This window comes from Porites lutea, chromosome 1, assembly GCF_958299795.1.
Source record: "Porites lutea chromosome 1, jaPorLute2.1, whole genome shotgun sequence".
Lineage (NCBI taxonomy): Eukaryota > Metazoa > Cnidaria > Anthozoa > Scleractinia > Poritidae > Porites > Porites lutea.
In genome coordinates, this window is record NC_133201.1 from 760,201 (window position 1) to 785,200 (window position 25,000).

At 39.6% G+C, this 25,000-nt stretch overlaps 4 protein-coding genes across 5 annotated transcripts in view; 3 read left to right on the forward strand and 1 right to left on the reverse strand.

The window, feature by feature from the left end:
• The first annotated feature begins 1,774 nt into the window (after positions 1–1,774).
• Positions 1,775–3,207, forward strand: LOC140928424 (allatostatin-A receptor-like). The gene is made up of 2 exons (XM_073378208.1): positions 1,775–1,855; positions 2,054–3,207. The coding sequence occupies exon 2, from the start codon at positions 2,074–2,076 to the stop codon at positions 3,205–3,207; it is 1,134 nt and encodes a 377-aa protein (XP_073234309.1). The 5' UTR covers positions 1,775–1,855; positions 2,054–2,073.
• Positions 3,208–4,905: 1,698 nt separating this feature from the next.
• LOC140941318 (uncharacterized) lies at positions 4,906–13,353 on the reverse strand. Its single transcript, XM_073390303.1, has 5 exons — positions 12,450–13,353; positions 9,420–9,621; positions 7,814–8,365; positions 6,550–7,323; positions 4,906–5,860 (listed from the first exon to the last, which is right to left on the reverse strand). The coding sequence occupies exons 1-5, from the start codon at positions 13,185–13,187 to the stop codon at positions 5,739–5,741; spliced, it is 2,388 nt and encodes a 795-aa protein (XP_073246404.1). The 5' UTR covers positions 13,188–13,353; the 3' UTR covers positions 4,906–5,738.
• Positions 13,354–13,594: 241 nt separating this feature from the next.
• Positions 13,595–18,172, forward strand: LOC140941329 (RISC-loading complex subunit tarbp2-like). 2 transcript variants are annotated; one of them, XM_073390322.1, is made up of 3 exons: positions 13,595–13,744; positions 15,952–16,300; positions 17,640–18,172. In XM_073390322.1, the coding sequence occupies exons 2-3, from the start codon at positions 15,953–15,955 to the stop codon at positions 17,976–17,978; spliced, it is 687 nt and encodes a 228-aa protein (XP_073246423.1). In that variant the 5' UTR covers positions 13,595–13,744; position 15,952; the 3' UTR covers positions 17,979–18,172. The 2 variants fall into 2 exon arrangements, with proteins under 2 accessions (XP_073246423.1, XP_073246414.1); XM_073390313.1 differs by lacking the exon at positions 13,595–13,744 and adding an exon at positions 14,612–14,686.
• A 3,961-nt stretch (positions 18,173–22,133) lies between these two features.
• LOC140941345 (uncharacterized) overlaps positions 22,134–25,000 on the forward strand; it is a 7,696-nt gene continuing 4,829 nt past the window's right edge. The window contains exon 1 of the mRNA XM_073390330.1: positions 22,134–22,223. The gene's annotated coding sequence lies outside the window, so the exon portion shown is untranslated. The remainder of the gene's footprint in view (positions 22,224–25,000) is intronic.

Below are 25,000 nucleotides of genomic sequence, written 5' to 3' on the forward strand. Positions count from 1 at the left end.
TTACCTTTAGAGTCATTAAAGGCCAGGCCAACAGAAGATGACCAAGAGGCGAGGTTCCTTAGGTCACCCCGCAGCAACTTGTTCATTATTTTTTTGTTGAAACTCCTCGGATATTTAATTAAAACCCATGCAGGCTTTTCATAATTTGCCAAAGGTGAAAGGGCTTTGACATTCAATCTCAACGTGTTTGTAGCACATCATAACAAATAACGATTACGAGTCAATACACATGTAAAAAAAATGGAAAATAACTCAATGTAACCCTTACTTTAACGTGCAAAGAAACTGCACAACCTTAAAAATAAAATAAAGTCAATAAAGAAATGATAAAGATTAAAAAGAAGAAAAAAAAGAACATGGGTAGTAAAGTGAGTCTGTATTCATTATATTGATTCATTCAAATCACGTGAGAATTACATCATGACTATCACAGTCCACCATGATCACCATCTTGTATCTGACTGTACATGTCGGCTGCCATCTTGAATTCGGCCGGAAAAAAGGTTAAAATTATAAAACTATAAAGAAAACCATTCTATTTCGATCCAACATGTACTATCTTGGTTTCAAATGGACTGACGTGGCGAGCTCTTTAGTAGATTTAATACTCTCACCAAGTTAGACTCCGCATATTTTAAGACAAGGTGCTCGATTCCAATTATCTTACGAAGAAAATAGAGGACTGTGAACAGCTTATCGGAAATGTCTTGTGGATTTTTTAACTATAGTGTAATTAAGGCCTTACAAGGCTTAGTCACAGTGGCATCGCCAACCTGGGAGACAGTAACTACAATCAAAAATTGAAGTTAATCGCCTCCCTTATAATAGAGAGTTTTTTCTTTTGTTCCAATGAATTTGCATAGATGCTGGTCACGTGAGTGAAAATAACGCTCAATACTGCCTAGCTCTGTTTTTTCTTCTCACTATTGTTTTATGTTAAAGTTATTTGAATAACTAGTTGATTAAATGAAATTGACCTTGAAACTTATGAGAGTATTTTTTTATTTGTTTGTTTCTGCTCTATTTTCTTCTCGTTTACCTTTTCAGTGTCGTTTGCCTAAGCGGTTGTTTTTAAAGCAAAAAAATACGCTTGGCAAATGGTGTTAATCAAATTTTACTACCTGAACACTTTTTAAACACTTTTTGAATGATCCAATTTAGTTAAGAAAGTAGATAATTTTTTTTTGAATATATCTTAGTCTCAGTATAAACTATGTTGGAAACTACGTTTCTTATCCACCACCTTCGCCCACCGGCGACATCCGCTTCATCCTCTATCCGCTTAATCTCTTCACTCAGTTTAGTCAATGGAAGATTTTGTATGGAGCACATAAACGTTTCTTCATTGCAAAATTTTACCAGTCCAGGTGGAAATATTCAAACAAAAAGATAAATTATTTATAGCACCATTAGTGCCATTTAGTTATCATCAAACAATAAAACAAATAATTTATCATCATTAGTGCAAAGTAGTGACAAACAATAACACAAATTGTATATTAACATCATTAGTGAAGAGGAGGACGGATTTAAATGTGCCTTACTCTTTTCTTAGAGATGCTTCTAACATATTTTTCACGAAATGAGCGAGGGTCCTAGCCGTCAATTTGCTTTGAATCAACATAATTTCTAAATCCCTACCGACGTGTTCAAAGCAGAGAGAAAAATTCGCTTGGTAAATATTTAACATATTTTGGCCTTGCCATCATTGTTCATAACACAAGCATCATCATCTCTCTCTCTCTCTCTATTTCACTTAAAACATATCTAGGATAATTCATCGTGGATCTTGCGAAGAAATGCTTGGAACTCAGTTTGCTTTTGGAGTGAAACAACATAAGTGAAATTTGAAAACGTAAGTAGTAGCTCAAACTGTTTTGTCATAGTTTAGTTGGGGATACATTAAGGTACTACAAATACAGGGCCGATACTTTTGTAAGTTCTTCTGAAGAGAAAGTTCTTTAATTATAACAGTTGTCGTGCATACGAAACAAAAAAATATTGAAAAGAAACTTCAAGGTGTTCTAACAAAACTATATATTTTTACATGCAGAGAACATCTTCAGCAGTAGAATGGTCATTGACAGCGAAATCACAGCGTCATTTGGGAATATCTCAACTTCCAAAAGTGCAGTCTACACTTTTACACCAGCGGGATTTACAACAAAACTTGCACTGGTTTTACCGATGCTAGTTGTTGGTGTGGTGGGGTTTATAGGAAATGTCTTAATCGTCTCCTTTGTGTCCTGGAAAGAAAAAACACTAAGCCACATCGAAAGTAGCCGCTTTGTTAAAACGTTTAATTTGTTTGTGAGAAGCTTAGCTAGTTCTGACATCCTTTCCACTTCAGTGTCACTGCCACTCACCTGCATTCAGATTTGCTTCGATGTTTTTCAGACTGATTGGACATGTAAGGCAGTTCGCTTTGTCAACATTGTATTCCCCATTATTACTATTCACAATCTAATAGTGATAAGTATCGAGAAATATGTTTCATTGAGGCGAGTGCCTCGGCCCTTAAGTTCATCAACTGTTCGCAGATCAATTTGCCTGGCCTGGTTTCTTGGGTGTATAAGTACTCTCAGTGCCGCTGCAACTTTTAGGGGAATAAGGTATGACCTGAATGAAACGCACTTCACAGTTATTTGTAAGTATGATAAAGAATACTTTCCATTTCGACTCATTTTTCTTTCATTCACTGCAATCGAGTATATTTTTCCCTGCATATTTCTCATGATCATAAATACCTCGTTAATTAAAACTGTTTGGGTGACAGTAAAAACCAGGGTTTCCGTTGACTTAAATTACCCAATGAGGAGTAAATTGCGAGCTGCAAAAATCCGGGGAACCCTTCTTCTTATTGTAATTACGTTTGCTTTCATTATTCCCTATTTTTTCTACTTTGGCTACGTGGCATATAACATGATCGCCAAACCAGATATAACCTTCCAAACCGATTACATAATTCGCTACGGAAGCGGCGTGATTGCCTTCGCAAACAGCGCAATTAATTTTTTAATTTACGTTGTACAAATGAGGGATTTCAAAGTATTCTTTCGAAAACGCTTCTTTCGTGGTAATACTGTGGGTGACAAAAATGTCCCTGTTTTACAGCAGATGCAAAGTTTTAATAAAATCCACAACCTTAGGCCACGAAATGAACTATGTTTCACTGAAATACCAGTGAAATCAATTGGTAGAACGTAATTAAGAAAATCTAGTTAAAAGAATTAGAAGTTGTTCTTCCTTAAAATAGTGTAAATAAAAGTAATTTAGTCTGTTTATTCTCCCTTGGATGGATAGGCGAAATAAACAAGGCACTCACGTAAATCGATTTAGTCAGTTCATCTTTAACTAGCTGTGTGCCTTTTGGGTGAATTAAGTGGAATAAATATAGTTGATTATTTAAAAGAGAGAGCAGTTTTCGTTTTACTTTTTACACACTAACTTGAATTCCGTGTTCTTAGGTAATGGTTCACCTGTCTTTGTGCACTGTAAGCATAGCAAAATTGTAAACTGAGCAATTAGGTTGATTGGTCTGATTTCATGAGGTACTGTAAAAATTTTCATATAGAATCATTACGATCAATGATATATTTTAATACCAGCGAGCGGCATCTTTAAACAGTAAAAGATGAATTTTATTCCAGTTTTTTTGACAATGAAACTGTAAAACATCCATTCAATATGTATAAGCAGAATAGCGCCTGTCTACAGCCGTCCACGCCTCTCAATTAATTGCAAAATCGGGGAGGGGGCGGTTGTACACAGGCTATACGAACACAATGGTATGCGTATATGTTTCCTGAAGCAAAATTATCATAACTAATATACCGTTAGAGAGATATATAATTACCGGTCCTTTACGACAAGAAGTGTGACTACGTGATGAGAACAAATAAACACAATCACCTGGCATACTTCACTTACATCCCACGATTATTTAATTACTTTCTTGGGCAGCTGCTTGTAAAGTAAGATATGCCTTCCTCGCTAGTATAGCGGTCCAGTCCCTTTTCAATGGATTCATGTCCTTTGAACTTTTTTGCGTTGTACACAGGTCCAAATGCACGACACAAAGTCACTTTTGACTCCTAAATCTGACCTGGTGGCTATTTTCCCAGAACTCGGACAAGTGAACCTGATCACAGGCTTTTTGTTTTGTGCGTGCAGGGATAATTTATCATCGCGAGAACCTCCAATAAAAGCTAAAATATAATGCAGAAGACTGAGTACTCAGGGACTAGTTATGAAGCATTTCTGACCAAAATGGTGCCCCTTCTGATAAGTTAACATACATAATTCCGTCTACCTACATAAGCAGCGTAGTTAACGACGGAGTGACGTTTTAACGGATGACCCTTTTATCAAAATACCTCAACAGCAGTTTTCCGAACCACACACTCAAACTTGTAAAAATCCTCTGTTTTGGAAGAAGTGAAAGAGACATCCCAGGATAGACCGTTCTAGGGAATATCGCCCCTCGCCGTTCGGGCAAATAGAATCCTGGCCAAAAGGTTCTGGGACACTTCCTCTTTTTCAGGTGTACGGAATTTAACGCTGAGGGTTTTGAAGCTAACCCGGCATTCCCTCGGAACAAAGTTGACTTGTAACACCCGACACTGCTCAGGGGGAAGGGGGTCAACTTGAATTGTATTTTCCTCACCTGAAACACAAAGTGTCTCTAACCTTCTGACCACAGTAAGAACACGAGTGACATCACAGTGACCCTCTAGCCGCGCGTAAAATGCCAGTGGTCAGACATTTATTAAGTATCTTTACTGAAAACCGCTGTATGTCAGACGCATGAGATTAGGCCGGTGTCTCCTGTCTGTCACGGGCATGGAAGGTAAATTATAGTGCCAGTGACGTCAGAGTAGAAGAAATAAGGGACTTCACTAGATACGCAGGAATAGACTCGTTTAGTTTATTGCAAAAACTAATGCTGGTGCAATTGATAACCAATCAACAAGATAGATACGATTTCAATCGAAATAATTTATCATATATTAAGGGAATTAAATTTACAACTAAATCTTATCGAACAAAAAACAAAAAATACACCGTTATTTCTATAACGTTTTTCGATATGATTGGTTTACCTCAACTGATCGCCTAGCATCATCAATAGTCTCAAGTTCTATCAGTCCCGCCTTAATATAACGCAGAACTGCCCTAATGTCGTGAAAAAACTCCTAGTTACAGCTTCCCGTTATTCACCATTGTTCAGCGTAATACTTTACGCCTGTGGCCATAAAGTTCGAATTTTATGCAGTCACGGTATAGACTGCAGGCTTCCGTCTTTCATTCAGTTTTGCGCACACACACTCGTGACGAATAAGAGGGAGTGTGCGAACTGTAGGAGAAATTAGGAAGGGGCAACAGAAAATGCATCGTGCCTTTTTTCGCAGTCTACAAGTTTGCAGTTTTTGAGCTACTTAGTAAGGCCGTCGACAAAATCGAGAGAAAATACTTTGACATATAATAATTATTGCCTCCGAGAAAAGCAGTTTGGGTAACCGAAAAGAAAGATAAAAGTAATGAAGGGAGAAGGTATTCAAAAGACCCGAAAATTTAAGAAAAATTTCCAGATCACGATATTTGTTAAAAATTACACATTTCACAAGTTTTTTTCTGCTTTCCAAAAGAACCTGGGATTTCTCACATTTCAACAGCTTACCAAGCGATGGATTTTTACACTTATTGGAATTTTTCATCCTCTACTAACTGCTATAACCTCAACAGAAGACCTCTCGTTCCAGTTCCTCGATGCTTAATTCACCCAGTTCCTTGTAAATCTTGCTAGACTTTCGCATTACGTCGTGATTGGAGCTTTGCCCTTGAGGTCTGTTTTCATTTTCTGCAAAAAAGTGTAAACTAAGTAAACCTTGGTGGATAAAAAAGGGTAAACAAGGAGAAAAACTGACGTAACATTTTATTGTCAACGCCAAAGTTCTTTAAGAAGCCTTTTTGATGATAAACACAGGGGTACGTTTCTCTATGCCACTGAGAATAACCGACCCCGACTCCAACAAGTCTGCTCTCACTTAAGACTTATATCCTATAGAATGAAATAATTGGTGAAAATTCATGAGACCAAGTTCACTTAATTTTAGTACAATAAAAAACCTCTGGCAACCAAGGTAAAATAGCGAGTAACAGTTATTGATGTAATACAAGTGACATACGATGAACTGAAAGAAACCTATGGCGAATTTATTGCCCCATGAAAGGGGATATAAGACAGTCTAGAAATTCTGGATTCCACGCTGTGGATTCCGAAAATTAAAGGTACTGGATTCCGGATTCTTTGTCAGTGGGACTTAGATTCCGGATTCTAAACGTTAGTGGGATTCCGAATTCCAAATCCCAGGATTCCCGATTGCACGACACAAATTTCCTGGATTCCGGATTCAACAAAACACATTTCCTAGATTCTGGATTCCACAAGCAAAATTTTCCCTGATTCCGGAATCCCTTACATGGGGCGACATTTACGATATTCTCATTCTTCCTCTCTTTTTATGCTGATGTCTCGACAGTTCTTACCTACACTTATCCCACTTTTGTCGGGTGGATTATGGTGCTCCTCAGCCTGAAAACTTCTGAAACTTCCTGTATTTGGTGTGCCATGAGGGGAAACCAGGACAGTTTCTGGTAAGGAGAAAGTAAAATCAGATTCCGAATAGCTTTGAATTCCACCTAGCTGTTCTCCGGCTAGATTCACGGAATGCCTGTGAAACGGCAAGTCAGCTGTTCGATAACCCAAATTGTCAAACTTGTAAAATAGATTCGTGTTTGAAGTTGAACCATTGGCAAATGACCGAGAACGCAACTTTGTGCGTGAAAACGAGGTAGTAAGAGTTCTTTCTATAAAGGAACGACTCCTTGAAAATGGAAGGGAAGATCTCGATGTGAAGCGGTCGGGCAAAACAGTTGTCTTTATACCAGAGTTTGTATTAACTGGAAAATGTGTGACTTGAAGAGTCTGAGGCCCTGTCTCCTCAAGGGGGCCTGGTGACGAGAAACAATCGGCTCTTTTTTCCGTAGACTTTGCTTCTGGACTTAATTCCAATGCATTTTCCCCTTCAAAGTCTTTAGATAATGCTTCTGATGTTACATCTATAGCGCTAAGGGACAACTGGTTATAATCAGTCAGAACATCTGCTTTAGATGGCTTTACATCCTGTTTAGCTTTCTCTGTCACGGCAAAATTTTGTTGTACACTTTCACCATTTTCACCTTGTGAATCGCGAGATAACTGACTGTTCTCTAAAGAGTTATCGTTGAACAATTCTGGTGTCTTGCACATGAACGGATAAACTAGAGAAAAGAACAAGAAAGAAAAATAAGTGAACAAAGACGTTTAAGTATAGTTACAGCCTAGTAAATATACAGTCAGAGCAAGTTAATACGGACACTGAGGAGGCCATAGAAAGTGTCCGTATTAACGGGATGTCCCTATAAAAGGGGTTTGAATTTAGAGAAACTGTAAGGGCTTTCTTTCCTCGGGCACAAAGCAAACTGTTCGTAATAATAAGGTGTCCACAAAGCGGGGTTTAACTGTACTACCATGTACGAAAGCTAAATAGACTTGTCTAATGTTTTAAATTAATTTTCTTAGCCCTTTTCACCTGTAGGTTTTTGAAAAGGAGAAAATTGCGTGCGCTTGACAAATACGTGGACATTCTGGGTTGAAGAGAACACCTTTCGTACCTACTCTACCGGCTTTTATTTCCCTCTAGCATCACACTAAGTCCATTCCCAAATAAGGCGTTGAACGGACTATTATGTCAGAGTATGATTATCATACCTGAGACAGCGGTTTTTCTCTTTCTTTTGCTTGAACTGGATCGTGTGTCGCCGCAAGAAGATTCATCTTCAAAAGCTGCGTCCATCTCTGGCGAGATTATGACTTTGTTTTCATCACTATTTTCTTGCGTGTAACAGCCATATTTGTCACTGGAAGGTAAATCAGAGGTTTCCTGTTTTGGAGTTGTTTTACCAGCGGACAGACGCACCATGGATCCAGCTTCAGGTGACGGCAATGCAGCTTGATTTGCTTCGACCTCGTCTTTGAAAGAAATGCGCTTTTTACATAGACGAGGCCTTTCCTGGACTCCGTCAACAGTGGTGCAATAATAGCTTTCGGTTGTGCATGGTTCCTTTTCATAAGCGGAGTTAATAAGGCCACCCTGATGGTATCCAATGCTGCCTCCATCAGGAACAATGCCAGAATCATGATAACTGAATGAAGGATTGCTCGTGACTCTAACCACCGTTTGATCTGTGGTCGGTGTGGCTGGTTCTACATCAAAACTGCGCCGTGAACCTTGCGAAAGCCTTCGTGCAAGTATCCATGGATCTGGAAGTCGAAAAAACAAGGTAGCGGACCTCATAAGATATGCTTTGCAAACAAAGAACATGTTTTCAAGAATCAGTGCGGCAACGTAAGTACAACTAAAAAGACCATACTTTCTAATGAAAAGAAACTTGTCTCTCTTCGATTCGTGATCATTTTTAAAAAGTTAAAGTTTAAAGCGCCCTTCAAAGACCCGTTGCCTTGACAACAACAGTCGAACTTCTATTAACGGCCACCTCTCTACAATGGCCACTTTCTATTGTCCCGGCGAAAAGTCCATACATTGACTCTTTTTTAAACCTCTCTACAAAGGCCACATCTCTACCACGGCAACGGCCACTAAAGCGTGTCCCCAACTGAATGTTGCAGGAGACGTTTTGAGATCAGAGTCAATAGTTTGGCAGGGATTTTTCTTAGAAGGCTTAAAGGTATAGGTACCATTCGCTCTCAGATGAGAAAATGTAAAAACGCCTGGTAGGAAAAGGAGCTTAGACGTCTTTTTTTTTTGTACCCCGGCCGTCTACCTTATACCCTGGGTGCCAGAGACTTTCCATGCGAGGTTTCCGGTTTCGGTCAAGTCTTCTCGCTCCTCCTCGCACGCGAGAAAAAACCTCTGGTACCCAGGGTATCTACCTTAAGGCTATATTCACAATATTCTGGAAAGCTTTTGCGCCGCCATGAAAACCATACCGGTTAGGGCTTCTGTTCACACACAAGAACTGTGTTTTATGCGCGGTTTCTGTGACGGCGCAAAGCTGCGCCGCGACGATCTCGAAAGTGTTGCGTCACAGTACATATTGGAGAGGTTTTGTGCCATACTTTGCTGCAGCGTGAACATCTATTACTACAGTCGAGGAAGTAGATAAACAGGAGCGAGAACTGGAATTTAGTGCACCAAACGTTAACCTTCTCGGCCAAACTCGATGGCACAAAGTTGGGTGTGAAAGACTTGTGCCGTTTCGGATAGCTTTCCATGTGGGCACGAAAATTATCTGATATAGTGTGAACATAACCTAAGTTTGAGGATGATTATCAGGTTAAAGAATTATGAACATACTGTCGGCTTGGTAGGATGAACATAAACCACAGCAGTGAAAAATCTTGCAAAGGATGAATATATATCCTTTTCTATATGGCTTGCACATGGCGGCGCCGATTAATGGATTGAGAACTGAGTTAATAACAGCCAACCGCATTGACCAGAAATGAGCTTCTGGTGGGATTTGGAACCAACCACTCACATGCTGAAGAATAACAATCTGAAAAGACAAAGGCAAGAATCAACTCAACTTAGCCAAAAAGATGTAAGATGTTGTTACACATGAGAAGTCACCATCTATCATTAGAGACCTTTAGACCTGTTGTTAATCCTCTAACAAGTTCTCTCCACTAATAATAGCATACGAAAAGGATAAAGGGTTAAAAAAACAAAACAAAGCAAAAACTGCAATAAACGTTACAACGCTCTTTGTACTTAAAAAACTACGCTTTGAACCGGACCTATCACATTTTTGGGGGGATTTCGATCCCTCTAACCGCCGAGGCTCCTGTGGGGATAGTAAGCGCCTGGGAGCTTTTCCCCTACTGACCGTCACTCGCAGGCTTTCCCAATACCCAGTTCCCGGCCAGCCTCTCCCTGACATAAAAAAAACTTGAACGAAGGAGAGGGGATTTCGATGACTTTAGCTAACCTACAGCTTTCGTCGCTAAAGTAGCCTAACCCACCAGAAGGCGCCGGGGGGGGGGGGGGGTACTCCCTTATATAAGCTATATAGGTATGGGCCGCCCCATCGGGTAGGGTTTTTGCGCCGTTTTGGTCTGAAAATGGGTATACACTTTGCCCCATTTTGCTCTGGAATCGGGTGTGGTTTTCGAGGGAACTACGGGAGTGTATGAACGTATTTATCGTTTCAATTCCAACTGAGTAAGAAAGATAGAGAAATATGCGCATTCAAAATGGATTTAAAGAATTTTCTTTGTTTGCACTCTAATCTAAGTAATAAAGGCCAGGTCTGAAAACGGGTGTGGATTTTAGAGCTCTGGTCTGAAAATGACATTTTGGTCTGAAATAGAGTCAGGATTTGGAGAACCGGGCGGCACACCCTTACCAAGAATTCCCAGGAGTAACCCCCCGCCTTCCAGGCTATGGCGCGGGCTTTGTCCAACCCTTCCTGAACCTGGCCGTTTGAAAAAGGGACACATTTGACAAACCAGTACCCCTTCCTTTACTCCCGAAATGCTGGCTAAGTACCCTGAACGCTTATTTTGCCCTTAGCTTGTTTCTTTTCCCATCCTTTCTACGGCGATAAGATCACCCTACGTGCAAGTTCTAATTATTGCTTTCACAAACAAGCTGTATAAAACCAAGCCAGTATGATGGTTAAAGAAAGGCCTTTCTCAGATTGCGATCACTGCTGCTTTAAACAAAGTCTACAAGTATCTGGCTGAAGAATCCCTAAGCTAATCCGGCGGTGAATGCTATGGTCTTGTGATCATTACGATATCATTCCGGAAACCAATTACCCATCAACCTAAACAGAGAAAAGACTGATCCGACTAGAATGTAGTGACATTCACGTATCTTTTCCCTTAAAAATGGTGAGCGGTGTTATGATTGAAAGGAAAACCACCGAGAACGAGGTCGGAGACCATAAATCGAGAATATTATTGACCTATAAAAAGTATCTGGCATGATCTAGCGGCTCTGAGTGTACGAAAATGGAAAAAAACGTGATTCTCTTGGACGAAAAAAGATAACATGTCATAGGATTTTATCATTAGAAAAATATTTTGTTTCTAAGTTCAACAGCCAGAAGTATAAGCCAAAAATAACTCTTACTCTGATATGATATTTTGCGGCTAATTGCATTCCATTTGTTCCGCGCGCAAACAGGAACGTTACAGGTAAACAGAGAGCAAATACACATAACTCATGCAGTTTTCAGTATATTAAACAACACGGAAGTGGAATCGATTTTCCAATCGACTTCGCATAACAAGAAACGCGATGACCAGTTAAGGATTTGATTAAAAAGAGTTATCAACAAAAGGGACAATTAATTTTAAAAGTGCTTTCTAACCAAACAGATTGTTATGCACGAAATCACTTCAAAATTTCAAAAGTGTTTGTTTTGTCAGAACGCGACAGATGAATTACCTTCAGTGGTTATTGGAGCCCTTTGCAATGACAATTTGAAGTAAGGATTAATTTAAAACCCTGAATTCTTTCTGCGAATTGCACGAATTGCTACCTTAACAAAAGCTATCTAACAAGTCAGAAAACCAAATTCTTCAGATTGAACAGCACTAAAGCAAAAAAGAGGAAAATAAACGTTATATATGAAAAAATAATCAACCCAGTTTCTAATGTTCAGCGCTCGCGTTCAGCGTTGTTAATGATTACACGCTTTTCGATTTCATGTTATGGTTATGGCTTATATTCTTTGAACATTTTATACGTCGCCTTTTCACTTTCACACACACTTCTTACTGTTGATGTATTCTTTGTATCTTTTTACGCATTAGTTTTACAAGATAAGTTCGTCTTATCATGTTGTCTCCTTGTCGGGTCTACGTCAGGCGACATCCATTTTTGCACGCATGCAAATATTTGTATCATATTTTTCAGAGAAAGAATAAGTTGAATAAAAGTCGATAAATTCCGACTAACACGCTACGCTAGCTGGATACTATCAAAGGTCATAGCTTGCAAAACTAAAACTAAAGTTTTACGGTTAATTGTCAGCGCCAGAAATCACGAATTTAATAGGACATTACAGGGTGTCAAACACTCAGGCGCAGAATTTTTAGAGCACTGCTGTCGTTTAAATCATGATAAGTATGCTTCCTGAATTATGAGAGTCATTTAAGGAAAGATAAAAATAATATCACATTTGAGCTCAAAAGCCTGACAGAATAACGCAAAAATGTTTTATACGAGCATGGACAGAAACAGCTGAGTTCAAGGTCACATTAGTACACCTATGTAAAAAAGATAAATAAGGACTTAATATGTTCGCCACACGACTGCAAAACGCAGAAGAACACTTGACAAATGACAGAAACGTATAAATTGATTGCAACTTACCAAGAAGAGAAGCCAAGAGACGAAAAAAATCATCATCATTACGATCATAAGACGCGCAAACATGCTATTCATAGCTTGCCTCTTGCGATCTGCTCCATCAAGGTCCGGAGTAGTGGTGGACATTCTTCGCTGACGCTTCATCAGGCCTTTTATGCTAATCATGGCGCATGTGTAGCAAAACACAACCACCACAATCATAGCCATGCCAAGAGAGAGCACAAAGATACTGTATGCTCGGTTAGCAGGTTTGGTGGAATCGAAATCAAAATGGCAGAAGCTTCCATTGCTGTAGGCTCTCATTTTTCCAATCCCCACCAGTGGCAGAAAAGATTGCGTCCCACTAAATACAAAAACAGCAACGATTGTGTAAATAAGTCGTTTTTTCGAGAGCAAACGTTTGTACTTATACGCCAATGGCCAACACAAGGCGATATATCTGTCGATGGCCATAACAGTCATGACCATCATGATTCCACAGTTGAGCGTGAAGGCAGTCCAGCCAAATATTTTACAAGAAGCAGAGCCTTCTGTCATTCCTTTCTCGCTGAGGTAAGCGTACAAAGTCATGTTCAATGGAACTAACGCTTTTAGTAAGTCCGCAATCGCAAGACTAAGGATCAGAATATCTGGATTGTATTTCCTTTTGAAGCGCAAAATAACGATGATGGCGAGGATGTTCAGAAAGATAATCACCACCGCGAGAAGGAGCAGTGAATAGCCTTCAGTTTTTCGGACCATTTTGAGTTCGTTGGTCTGTGATCCCTTGTTTGATCTATCCGATCCAATTCAAGCCTGTCAAGTTTACTGGCAGTAGTTGTCCTAGAAGAGTAAACACAATCTTTGTTTGAGGTGACTGGTCCATCTTACTAAGTTCATCTGCGGCGTGCCCAACCGGAAGTTATCCTATCGATTTTTGGGACTTTTTTTGTGTTCTTAAAGCAATTTGAGCCTTTAAGGCAACAATAACTGAGTGACAGAATCCGAGTAACGCTGCTGCTCCCATCTAGGTTTTTTATTTACTGTTTAGTGGTTTCAGCCAATCATTAAGACGAAACAACATAAAGTTGCTTAATGATAAGGCATAACAAAAGAAAAAGCAACAAAAGGCCGACAATTCTCTTCGAAACCGGATTGCCAGCTCTGTGACGGTCGGGCAGGTCCTCTTTCATCACGTTGGATCTTGTTCTTCAGAAGTGTTAATTAGGAAGTCACACATGGTATTGTGCTCGTAGCAAGAGAATTCTGGTGTTTTCATTCCTAGATGAGTACGACGCTATTCAATTTTAACGTTTCAGGTAAATATTGACATTTAATCGAGAATCTTTCAATATCTTTTATATCATAAACAATGGTATTTCATTTGATGCGGTATTTATGTACGGAACAAACAAGTCACGGAGGTCTTGAGCTGGGTCTTGATGCTGTTGATATTTGATTATTGAAAAGCCATGTTGTACATGTTGTGAGGAATGTTTTGACAGACGGCGCGTCTCATCGTTTGAGAAAAATGACCCCTTTGATCACAAGGGCCCATAGGAAAATTTCCATACTCCAGCGTTTTATAGACTTGTCACACGGGAACTCGTTTAGGCAGGCTCGCGTGAAGGAACGAAAGAGCATTGTTTTAAAAATATGTGACATTCTGACGACCACTGACGTTGATGGAATGCAGATTGCTGGCAGGAATATAATGAGGGGCTTTAACCCAGCGTTCGTACAAGCGGGATGTGTGATGTGTGGCCTAAGAAAAGCAAGGAAAATATATCACAACAAAAAATAGCCTGCGTAGCTGGCGGTATTGTGTAGTAGTCGAGTGAGATTTGACGTTGTAATATAGTCTAGTGAGATTTGACCTCGTCGTCCCTACTCCCCTTTTTTGGAACACGGCTCCGCCGCCAAAACTGTAATCTCCTGACCCACACAATACCGCCAGCTACGCAGGCTAAACAAAAAATGGCCTCTGTGATTCAGGGATAGGTACCTAAGCAAGAGGGCCTGTTAAACTGAAACTGTGCTGCTTTCGTTGTGACTGAAAGTGAAGCCTTACTTACAGCTTCCAAAAAAAAGAGAGAGAAGAAAAACTCTTCAAAAGGGCCTGGGTGCTAGTTTATTTTTGGTGGGGCCCAGTCCTATCATCACACCAGCTTCTAGTTAGTTTTACCACCATTTTGAACATTCAGGAATACTTTCTCCCGCAATCTACTGTAAAAAAACAAGGTTTTTTTTGGAGCATAAAGGTAAACGAATTTTCTTCCCTTTTTGTTCAAAAGTAATACTTAAAAGATGGAAGATGTAGAGTTTTTAAACGTCCGTGTTTTAAGTTACAGTTATGAAAACGGTTTTGTTTTAATAGCAACTGTATTCAGGTGTATTTGTCTCAACCTTGGGAAGTCATAAATCAGGTAGATGTTTTAAAACAAGAATCTATTCTTCTATGTATGGCTAGCCACTCGCCGTGGAAGAAGGTCCAAGCTAAGTCAGTAATCTGTGGTGTACACTCGTGTACATTCACCTCTAATCAAATTTATGATTGCATGATTGCAATTTATGATTGCTCAAGTTAACTTGAGTATGCAGTAAGTTATTATAAGCATAAACAGAGAAAACAGCCAACATTCTGTGATGCCACTACTGGTTTGCCTAGGAATGAGCATGCACAGAAATTTCCATATTGATGGTATGTTGCTACCTAGTTCATGTAGTGCTTCTGATTGGTTGAAGCGAATTTTGCTTGCGGTTAACCAATCAGAAGCAGGTATAGTTAGTGATGAGTCATTTTTTGACATCGCTTCTCAGAAGTCATTTCTGGGAAACCAGCGATGGCATTGCGAAATATCAGCTGTTTTCTCAAGCTATCAGTGTACTTTGTTTTCTTCCTTGTTCTTCAAAGGATCCCAACAAGGAAAACTGAATTAGCCCTCCTCTAGGCAAAATCCATGCTCAGGATATACTTTGTCCTTTGTCTCCTTTAAATAATCATAAAACAAAGGAAATTCTGAATCAAACTAGGTTGAAGACATGTAACAGCTGTTATCTTGTTTAGCGAGTTTCCCTGTTGTTTTATTAGGAGCATGCACATGGGGCCTTGTTACTGGCGTTCACAAGGCCGCCATGAAATATCCTCAAGTTTTCTACAAGTTTCTCAAGTGTTTTTGTAAGCTGTTTGTTTAAGTTTTTCTCGTGTTATGGATTTCTGTTGTCGTAACTAATGGATATGTGTAATGATCATTTCGTAAGATTCGTGTTTAACCAGAGAACAGGTTCTACGCACAACAGCGCGTCATTCTGTCTTGCATTTGCTTCTGAGGAAATTATTGGTACCTTTTATTAGGATATGAAAAATTACATGTCAGACACATACAGCTGTTTGAATGTCTCCAAGAGAACTGTTGTAAAGTTGGTCAGCTGTTCAATCTCTTCACGTTCTAATTTACAATCCTTGTGCATCAGTTCATTGTGATGTTTGTGTTTATTTGTTATAATTATTGTGGTTTTGCTGCAGCATGTCAGGGACTGTACCCTTAGGTCCTACATTTGTTCCACAAGGCTCCTCTGTGGAAGAAGGATATGGGCCCCAACTTCCTCCACGCTCATTACCTGCTATTCAACCTGCAGCTAAGACACCAATAAGTGAGCTGATGGAACTTGCTATGCGAATGGGACTGGTCTGCAATTTTGAAACTGTCTCAGAAAGTGGCCCAAATCATAGCAGAACATTTGTTATTAGCTGCACTGTTGGGGATGTGGTTGGACAGGGATCAGGTTGTGGAAAAAAGAAAGCAAAGCATGAGGCTGCAAGACTTACCTTGGATAAGTTAAAGGAATCACAGTTGTACATGGACTATGTAAATGTGAGTATGATATTTTTCTTTGGGTTACTGTCAACTCTGTCTTAATGGGTCCCTCTGAAAGATTAGTACCCCCTTAAAATGGACTCCTATGGCTTGTTCCTGTTATTCTCCACTCCAAGACCAACTCTTGTTACAGTTGTACACTTAGGGGTGGTCCCAACATTGTCTACCTTTATAGAGAGAGGTGACTGTACCATAAGATTTTAATTGTATCCTTTTGTACTTCTGTTTGCTTTTGCATATACAAAGTACATGTGATTAACACTGTGTGTGTAAAAAGGAATACAATAAATATATTATTCAAACACACCCTTAAACTCTGGCTAAAGTTATTAATCTTGAACATTGAACTGTCCTAAAAAGCTTAGTGAAACAGCTATACAGCTATGTTTAGGACCTTGATCCTTTTACAAGGATGCAGCGAAGGAAAAGCCCAGCTAACTTATTATTTTCTTTTTTTTAGCTTGCTTTTACTCAATAACCTTGTCTCTGTTTTTAGTTTTTGTTATTTTGCCTTTGTAAGATGAAAGAACAATTTCATGCACACTACTAGGGGGACTAAGGCGCATCCGTAGATGTGAGCTAAGAATGTTTTAAAAAATAATGTGCTGGTCATGTATGTGTTATCGTTAAGTTTTTATTCTTCCTAGTTTTTGGGTGTGAAACTGTTAGATAGTGAGTACACTGTATAAAACAAATAATTATAAAAGAAATCGAACTACTGATAAATGTGAACCCCAACGTATGCTTATCTGTGGTGACCAGTAAATGTAATTGCTCTATTCGTAAGGAAATAAACTAGCATATCTTAAAAGTAGTGATTCCTATTTGGGTTTTGGTATCAGCTTTTATTTACATGATTGATGTCTGCTGAAAAACCTGCAAAAAAGCTTGGAAATATGACCAAAAAGAATATAAAGACTACAAGAAATATGCAAACCATGTTTTGTAATCTACATTTGTGATGTTAAAAACTAAAGAATGACTGCTTACATATAATAAACATGTCACTTCTCATGGATCAATTATTGATCCATAAGAGGTGACATGTTTAGTTGACATGTAGCTAGACTGTGGAGAAACTTTTGGATAGTTTTGTGATTTAAATGTTTAGCCGGTGGTCAGAAGGCAGCTTTAGTACTTATTATAAGCTTCAAAAAGTCTGTGAGTCAGTCTTTTGGTCTCTTACTATTTTTACAATGTGTGTCATTTAGACTGATAAAAATGCTATAGCTTTATTGAAAAGAAATTCTGTATGAGAATTCTCTGTAAGGAAGTAGATTGTCTTTTCATGAACTCTGCTTGGTTGACTAACACATAAGCCCTCTATATTTGTCAGCAATGGACTACCACGGCGGCATTAGCACCTCATAACAACCCTGTGGGCCATCTCCAAGAAGTAGTAGCCAAAAAAGGCCTGCAGAAGCCAGAATTTGAGGTTACCAATGGTGAAGGCCCCCCTCACCAAAGAACTTTTCAGACAACAGTAACCATTGGTAATCTACTGTGCACTGGGAAGGGCAGATCCAAAAAAGAGTCCAAGCGGAAGGCAGCTGAGGCCATGCTTAACACTATCAGCAAGACTAATTTATCATTAGAACCACCAGCCAAAAGAATGGCATTTGTTCCTGCAAGTTCTCCTGGGCCAATTGCGTTTCATCCTGCTGGAACCTTATAGAATTATGATAAAGCAGAAAACTTTATGTCAAAGACAGTAAGTAGACAAGCTGCATTGTAAGTCGATCATAAGGTGTAAACTGTACGTGGACTATGTAGGTCTATCCCTTAAGTCCAGGCTGGGGCAGGAATATACCCTGGTTTTTACAAGCATGTTCCCTGATTACGTTTTAAAAGAAATAACGCCAAAACATAAGTAAAGTTTGCTACTTTCCCATGTTATCACTGACTTGAAAAATCAGTGACAACTAATGGATGTACCAAGGGCTGGTTACCTTTGCGTAGACTGTAGGTAGGAGAAAATCACTGTTGTAGCCTCTGCAAAAAGGGTATTACCAGTGTGCAAAGAAAGTCATGTCTGATAGCCTGGGACTGGTAGATTTTGCTATTGGGTTAGCGAATTCTGTTCTTAACTTGCCTGACGGGCAATTGAATTTTGGGGGGGAAATTCACATTACAGAAAAACTGAAATCAATCCTTCTCATCCAAATTTTTTTTCGGGCGATTAAAATGACTCTTGGGCTAGTACATGTTAGCTGCAGCTTGCCGGAATGGCAAGCTGTAAAACTGACTTTCTCTGCTCCCTGATTACGTATCCTTTTGACTAAGGGCCTGTTTAGATGAGGTAAGCGATCCCAGTTAGCCGGGCTAGCTCACTTTACCTTGCTAGGCTCGGCTCATGCCTTGTTTCCTTTTAAAATTGTTGTTGTGTTTGTATGAGAAGACGCGCTGGCCTACCTACCGAGATATTTTCTCAAGCAACTGGGATCTCGGCAAGCAGTCCAGCCTGCCTTCTCATATAAACTCACCAACAATTTTAAGAGGAAACAAGGCAAGCAGAGCCAGTCTGGCTAACTAGGATGGCTCACCTCATTAAAAAATAGGCCCTAAAATGGCCAGGGCTCACTAATAAGGTGCAACACATGTGAAGGTCCATTCATACAATTGATTGGATTAATACCGTGTTGATGATGAGTTGAGCTACAGGTTCAGCCAGAAGCTTAACAAATAATCATAAAACTTGTGAAAAAGCTCAACGCATCATCTATTAAGGTACAATACTTTTTATTCTAGTCTTACTTTTTACATTTTAAACGTGCATTGAATGTACATGTACAGTTAAAACCAAGTTTCCTACTTTGAAGGGTCTGAAGGCTGAGGACATCTGTCCAATAACAGCTAGTGAGCTACTGAAAGGGGTTTTAAGCAGAGGTTGAATAAAGCTTGATCCTCCTCCTTGATCCGGTTTAAGTATACGTACAAGGAAAGGCCTGACTCCAGCCGTCTATTTCAGTGCTCAAGACTATGAATTCAAAACCAACCACAACCATTTCGGGATTATCGCGTACACTTTTTCCGACAACCTTTCTCTACATAGCTGTATACATGCATTTCTCAAGCACCCTTGCAAAGGTTTTTAAACAACTCTTAAGGCAAAAGAGAAAAACACTTTCGATTTAAGTACATGTTTCAAAGAGAGTTTTAAGCTGGGTAGTCACATGGTAGTCTTGCAAGTTTTAATTTTTAGCAGAAAGTCTCGCAATTACATGTAAATTCACATGTACTTAAGGTAGATTTAATCTGTAAAGCAAACGTCTTTGGTGGTAGGTGCAGTCGAACACTGTCTGCCCTCCCCCCCCCCCCCTCCAGTATTGATTGTAAATAGTATTTTGCATATGTCATTAACTGGTGAAACCAGTTAAAGAACCGTTAATCACTTGATCAGTTCCTAGTAGGATCGGGGTTGAATAAGATCTTGAAAAACTCTGAATCACACAACCATCCTTCAGTGACTTAAGTTCCCCCGGCCAGCATAAGAGAGCGCTCAATAAAGAAATTTTTCTTGTCTTTCATAATTTCATTCTTCCCCAAGTAATCATTTTTTCCCTTGACATTGTCCTGTCTGTTACATATCGCCTTTTGTGTCCATTGTTATACCATGTATTTGTGGACATTTGTGTTCCCGTTTTTCCCCCTCGGGCAATGTAAGTAGAAGTTTCTTGCCCTTTTTGACGAATCTGCCACGAATGATAGATACCGTGTTTATTCGATGAACTGGCCTAGGCGCTTATTAAATTTTTGGACTTTGAGAGTTGGCGCTTATTCGAGGCTGGGCGCTTATTAAATGTTCACCATTCTCGGCAAGTGTTGTAGTATATTTTGCAACAAAATAGTAAATGCTAATAGCAAAAAGCGAAGATGTAACAAAGCAAGGTTTCTGTACAATACTCTGAAGAAAACTCTGTCTTCGGGAGGGTATCTTATTATCTCTTATTGGAGTTTTTGTGGGAGGGGGTGGGGTGGGGTGGGCGCTTATAAACTTTTTCTGCCTTTAGGATAGGCACGTATTCGAGGTGGGCGCGAATTCGAGGCTGGGCGCTTATTCGAATAAATAAGGTATTCTAAACCACTGACCATGGGCGTTTTTCAACTAAGCTGGGATAAAGGAGCGCCCACGAAATCCGGTGTCAGTAAAACGCGGGGCCAGGGTCGGGGTCTATCTTTTTTTTAAAGTATGCTGTTTTAGAGGTTAGGGTTAGGTTAGGGTTAGGGTTAGTGTCAACCCTAACCCATGCATGCTAGACCCCGACTGCGGCCCCGACCCCGCGCTTTACTGACACCCCAGGAAACCTGTGCTTTCATAGAATCTTAAGGAAAACTGAATAAAGATGATTTGTGATAGCCACGTATTCAGTCCAGCTCAGTCTCGCCCATCTGTGACAGTCTTCACTAGAAATTCTGGGCAGCTTCTAATTGTATTGGTGAGTTTTCTTTCTTTTTAGGAGTTTCTGTCCAGGTATGTAACAAAAAGCTGTAAAAGTTGTTTTTAAAAAGGACCAATTTGCTTTAATGGACAGATTTGGAGTCACGTTCACAAGGCTACGAACCCGAGAAGTGAGATTCAAATCGACGATTTCTCAAATGAAGAAACAATCAGATAAAAGCGGTCCAAAATGATTCTTATGGATGAAACAGGCATAGCTTCCTTTGTGTAAATATATAATGAACAGTCAACGACTAATATTGAGGGAAGCTTAGTCACGTGGTACAAAATGATGTTTTTGTTTGCTGGCATGCTAGGCAGTCTCCCTACTGTGTGAAAGAAATACCTACCCTGAGGAGAACCTTTGCCATCGTTTGGATGATTGAGTCATAAACATCGGTAGATCAACTATTCAGTAGAGAATTATCCTGAGAACAGGCTCCGAAGTGGGGGAAAAAAGCGAAAAAAAATCGACAAGCGAAGCGAGCCGATCGGGAGTCTGGGTTGGGAAAACGGCGGTGCTCTTTTCCCCTAGTAGGTCCTAATGTAGATCAGGATCAGTGTTCATGCAAACATTTGCGTATAATTAGTGTTAAATGAACTGTAAACCGTTCAAGTGGCCAAAAGGTGAGAGGTGAGTTTTTCTGAATTCGACGCTTTGAGTACAAGAGCGGCTGTGTCTCGGTTTTGGATGGAATGCAACTCAAAATTGTGGCCGAAAATAATTGGACTGCGAGCAGTCTCTCTTTTTCTTCAGATTTAGTAAGGGGAGTGCACGCGCACGCGAGCGTTGAGCGGCGAAGACGCGAGAAACGAGGGCTACGCACTTGGGAAGTTTGGAGAGCACCCAAGAGGCTAGAGTTGCTTTCAGCTGCGCCTCAAGCAACTATTACGCCTCCTTCGTGCATGCTCTCCAAACTTTCCAAGTGCCCAACATCTCGACACACGCACGCTGACGCATGAACTAATTGTTAAAAATAATTTTGTCATCAGCAGAAAGACGAACTTTAGACCTAATGCAGTTTGGTAAGTCATTTATAAATGCCAAAAATAAGATTGGCCCTAGGACAGATCCCTGAGGTACCCTTGATGTGACGTTAAGAAGGGGATTTCTCTCCCGCTAAGATGACACACTGCAGTCCATTATTGAGGAAATCTTGTATCCATCCCACTGGTACTGGTCAATACCGTAATTTGACAGTTTAAACAGAAGTTCTTTATTACTTATAGCCTAACAGGCGCGAATTTACCCAATCACAGTTCAACTACATGCATACATGCTCAACAGGCTCGGATATTGTTTTTTGTTAATCTCGTACCTAGATCTATTGTCGATGAAGCCGAAATTCAGCTTCGTAAACAAGAGATCTGGGCACGAGATTAGTTTCTTGCAAATGTTCCGGGGAACGTTTCGTTATCAAAAGGTTCGTATTGCCAGTCAGAATTTAAAATACCGACCAATAAGAAACTTCAACTTTTAAGGTGAGGATATTGTTAAGATATTATTCTCTGTTTTGTATGCGTTGTAGTGATCTAATGCCTGGGCCAAACGTCGAACGTTTCTGAGATGAGACGAACCAAACTTAGTGAGGTAAGTTCATGAAACTGAGTTCGACGTCTGGCTCACTTAAGTTCGTCTGAATGAGTTTGGATCGTCCAACATGTTCTATTCGTCTGCTTCAGACTAAAAGAACGTCTAAAGATCGTCTCTAGATAAAAAAACGTCGATCTTCACATGCGACGAACTAAACTAGTGAATTAAAAATTTGTATGAAAATGTATATTTTGCCTCCGTCGGTTACGGCTCGGTACATGTGCACTGGCTGTGGTTAGTTTGTCCATTGTTAGTAAACCAACCGAAAGCGAGTTTTCCTGTCCAATAAATTTACATATTTATAAATTCAAGTTTACTCATTTACATGTGAGTGATGAGAATCTTCAGATTCCAAAACGTTTCCTGCTTGAGAACTTAGATTTACCTATTTCTTTCATTTTTTTTGGCGGCCATGCGCTCTTCCCCCTGAGATACATTTGTTGTGGTTCATTTTTGCCATTGATTTAAATATTATTTTCGTTTCCTTGTTTCAATCTTTTTATCTTACTTTACTGCTATACCCAAAAACAAAAGAAAACAAAATTTAAACAAAAGAGAAAATTGAACCATGTTATGTATAATCAGAAACTCATAAGGGGTTTCTGGTATAATACAAAGATTTAACCTTGCTGAGAATACGAAAGAAAAAGCACAGTCAGACTCCTAGCGGGTAACTGTATTTTCAAATGAGTACCGACTGTAATTTATTTTAGCTAAGTTTTAAGTTGTTCACTTGACTACAATAGGTCTACACCGCCTTTTCCCTGTAGCCTGTTCGCGCGTTGGTTGGTCAATTACCCATTTGCTTTTCGCTCAGGGGTTAATTCTGACGAAACTTAGCGGGCACTCAGAGCAGTATGTATTTCTACGCAAATCAGTATATTTTGTTTTTACTCCAGCCGACTATTATTTTACCTGAGACGGACCGGTGACGGGGTCATAGTTTTAAAAGGTTATTATCTTAATACTGAAGGAAAATTTAAAGAGGTTGTTTATGATAACATAAAAAAAAAAGATTTTGCAATTCATATTGAGATAGAAATCTACTTATTTACCGAAAAGAAACTAGACTTTACAAAAAATGATTTGCACTGACACGTCATTGCGCCTGCAGATTACAACACTCACCTCCAGGAAAGGGTGGTCCATGGCGCTCTGCTCACGTCATTCCACTACTTTAAATTAAAGTTTTTCTCATTGGTCAAGCAGTAGGTTGATTTGTGCGCCTCCGCGCCTCGCGTTGTCTTCGTTACGTCCTGACGCAAGCTGGGCCGGTTGCCTTTTGTTAATTGGGAGCTCTCCGCTCCTCCGCAGAGGCTCCAGCTGAAAAGAAAAAGAGTACCCGCGAGGTGTGAGGTGCTCTCTTTCCCCTTCCAATCGTCCCCTCCGCGCTCATTCATTTTTCCCTCTCCCCAGTCCTCCCTTCAACACAAATCGAAAAGTCTACTCTCCAGGACTCCGCTGCATATGCTACTAATCTCTGGCTAAACCAATCACCTGTCACATAAGTTTACTTCAATTAAGATCAAACTTACAAATTAGTTTTTCCTAAAAATTTCCCGGTGTTTCCCAGCAACATTGATTTTGGCTTTATTAAGGCTGAAAAGCTGACAGCTTTTACTTGCCTCAGTCGACATTCTCATCAGTTGCTTGTAATGACCATGGTAACATGAAAGCTGGTACCAGTAATGACATGTTTACATAGCAAGAAAATTTTGTCTTGAGGCGATCAAAATCATAAGCTACATCAGAAACACACCTGACGTATTTAAAGGTAGGAATTGGAATTTGTTAGAATTTTTTTCTCTCTCTCTTTTTGTCTCCCCTGGGTGTGATTTGATTCAAAACACCAGAAGTCGTTCAAGTTACAGTGATGAAATGGATTCCACCGTCACCATCAGTTGATTAAGCCGGATCATTTTATTGAAGGCGCTTTGTTTCAACGACAGCCAAAAGACGAAAACGTCAGTTGTTTCCAAAATACTGCAAAAATCTAGTACTCTCACTTAGATATAATCAGTGAAAGTAGAGTGATCTTACGTAGCACTTTTGAAACAAACTGGATCAACTGATTGACTAACATGAATAAAAAAGAAACCAATATTAAATTCAATATGCGTAAACTTTTCAAGAATCGATTAGAAATAACCTCCCTTATAACATGTTATAATTTTCTCCCATGAAAATTTTGCGTTTTGCGCTGATCTCTTTTAAATATGAATGGGACACCTTAATTGAATCCTGACTAGTAAACGTTTTGATAATATTAAAAGCACAGGTAGTAAATTGTTTTGAGTTAAGTCAAAGGTCTCCTTGAAACAAAAGAGTACCGAGTTTCATACTCGGCCAAATACTCAGTATCGGCGAGGCTAGTGGCATGTTTACGTTACTGACTTTTGCAACTTGCGATGAAGATTTCCTATATGCCTGAGATCAGATCAGGCCGAATTATTGGAGACATCACTGTCTACAAACACTGTTAATCTTTAGTTTGGCAAGAACCAATGCGCTTCCGGTTGGCACATAAATATCGGTAGGTGACGTCAGCGTGGGTATCGCCATGGCTGCTATTATACATTCCCGCCGGAATTTAAATTTAACGTGTAAGATGTTTAGAAAATCAGCTATTATTATTATTATTATTATTATTATTATTATTATTATT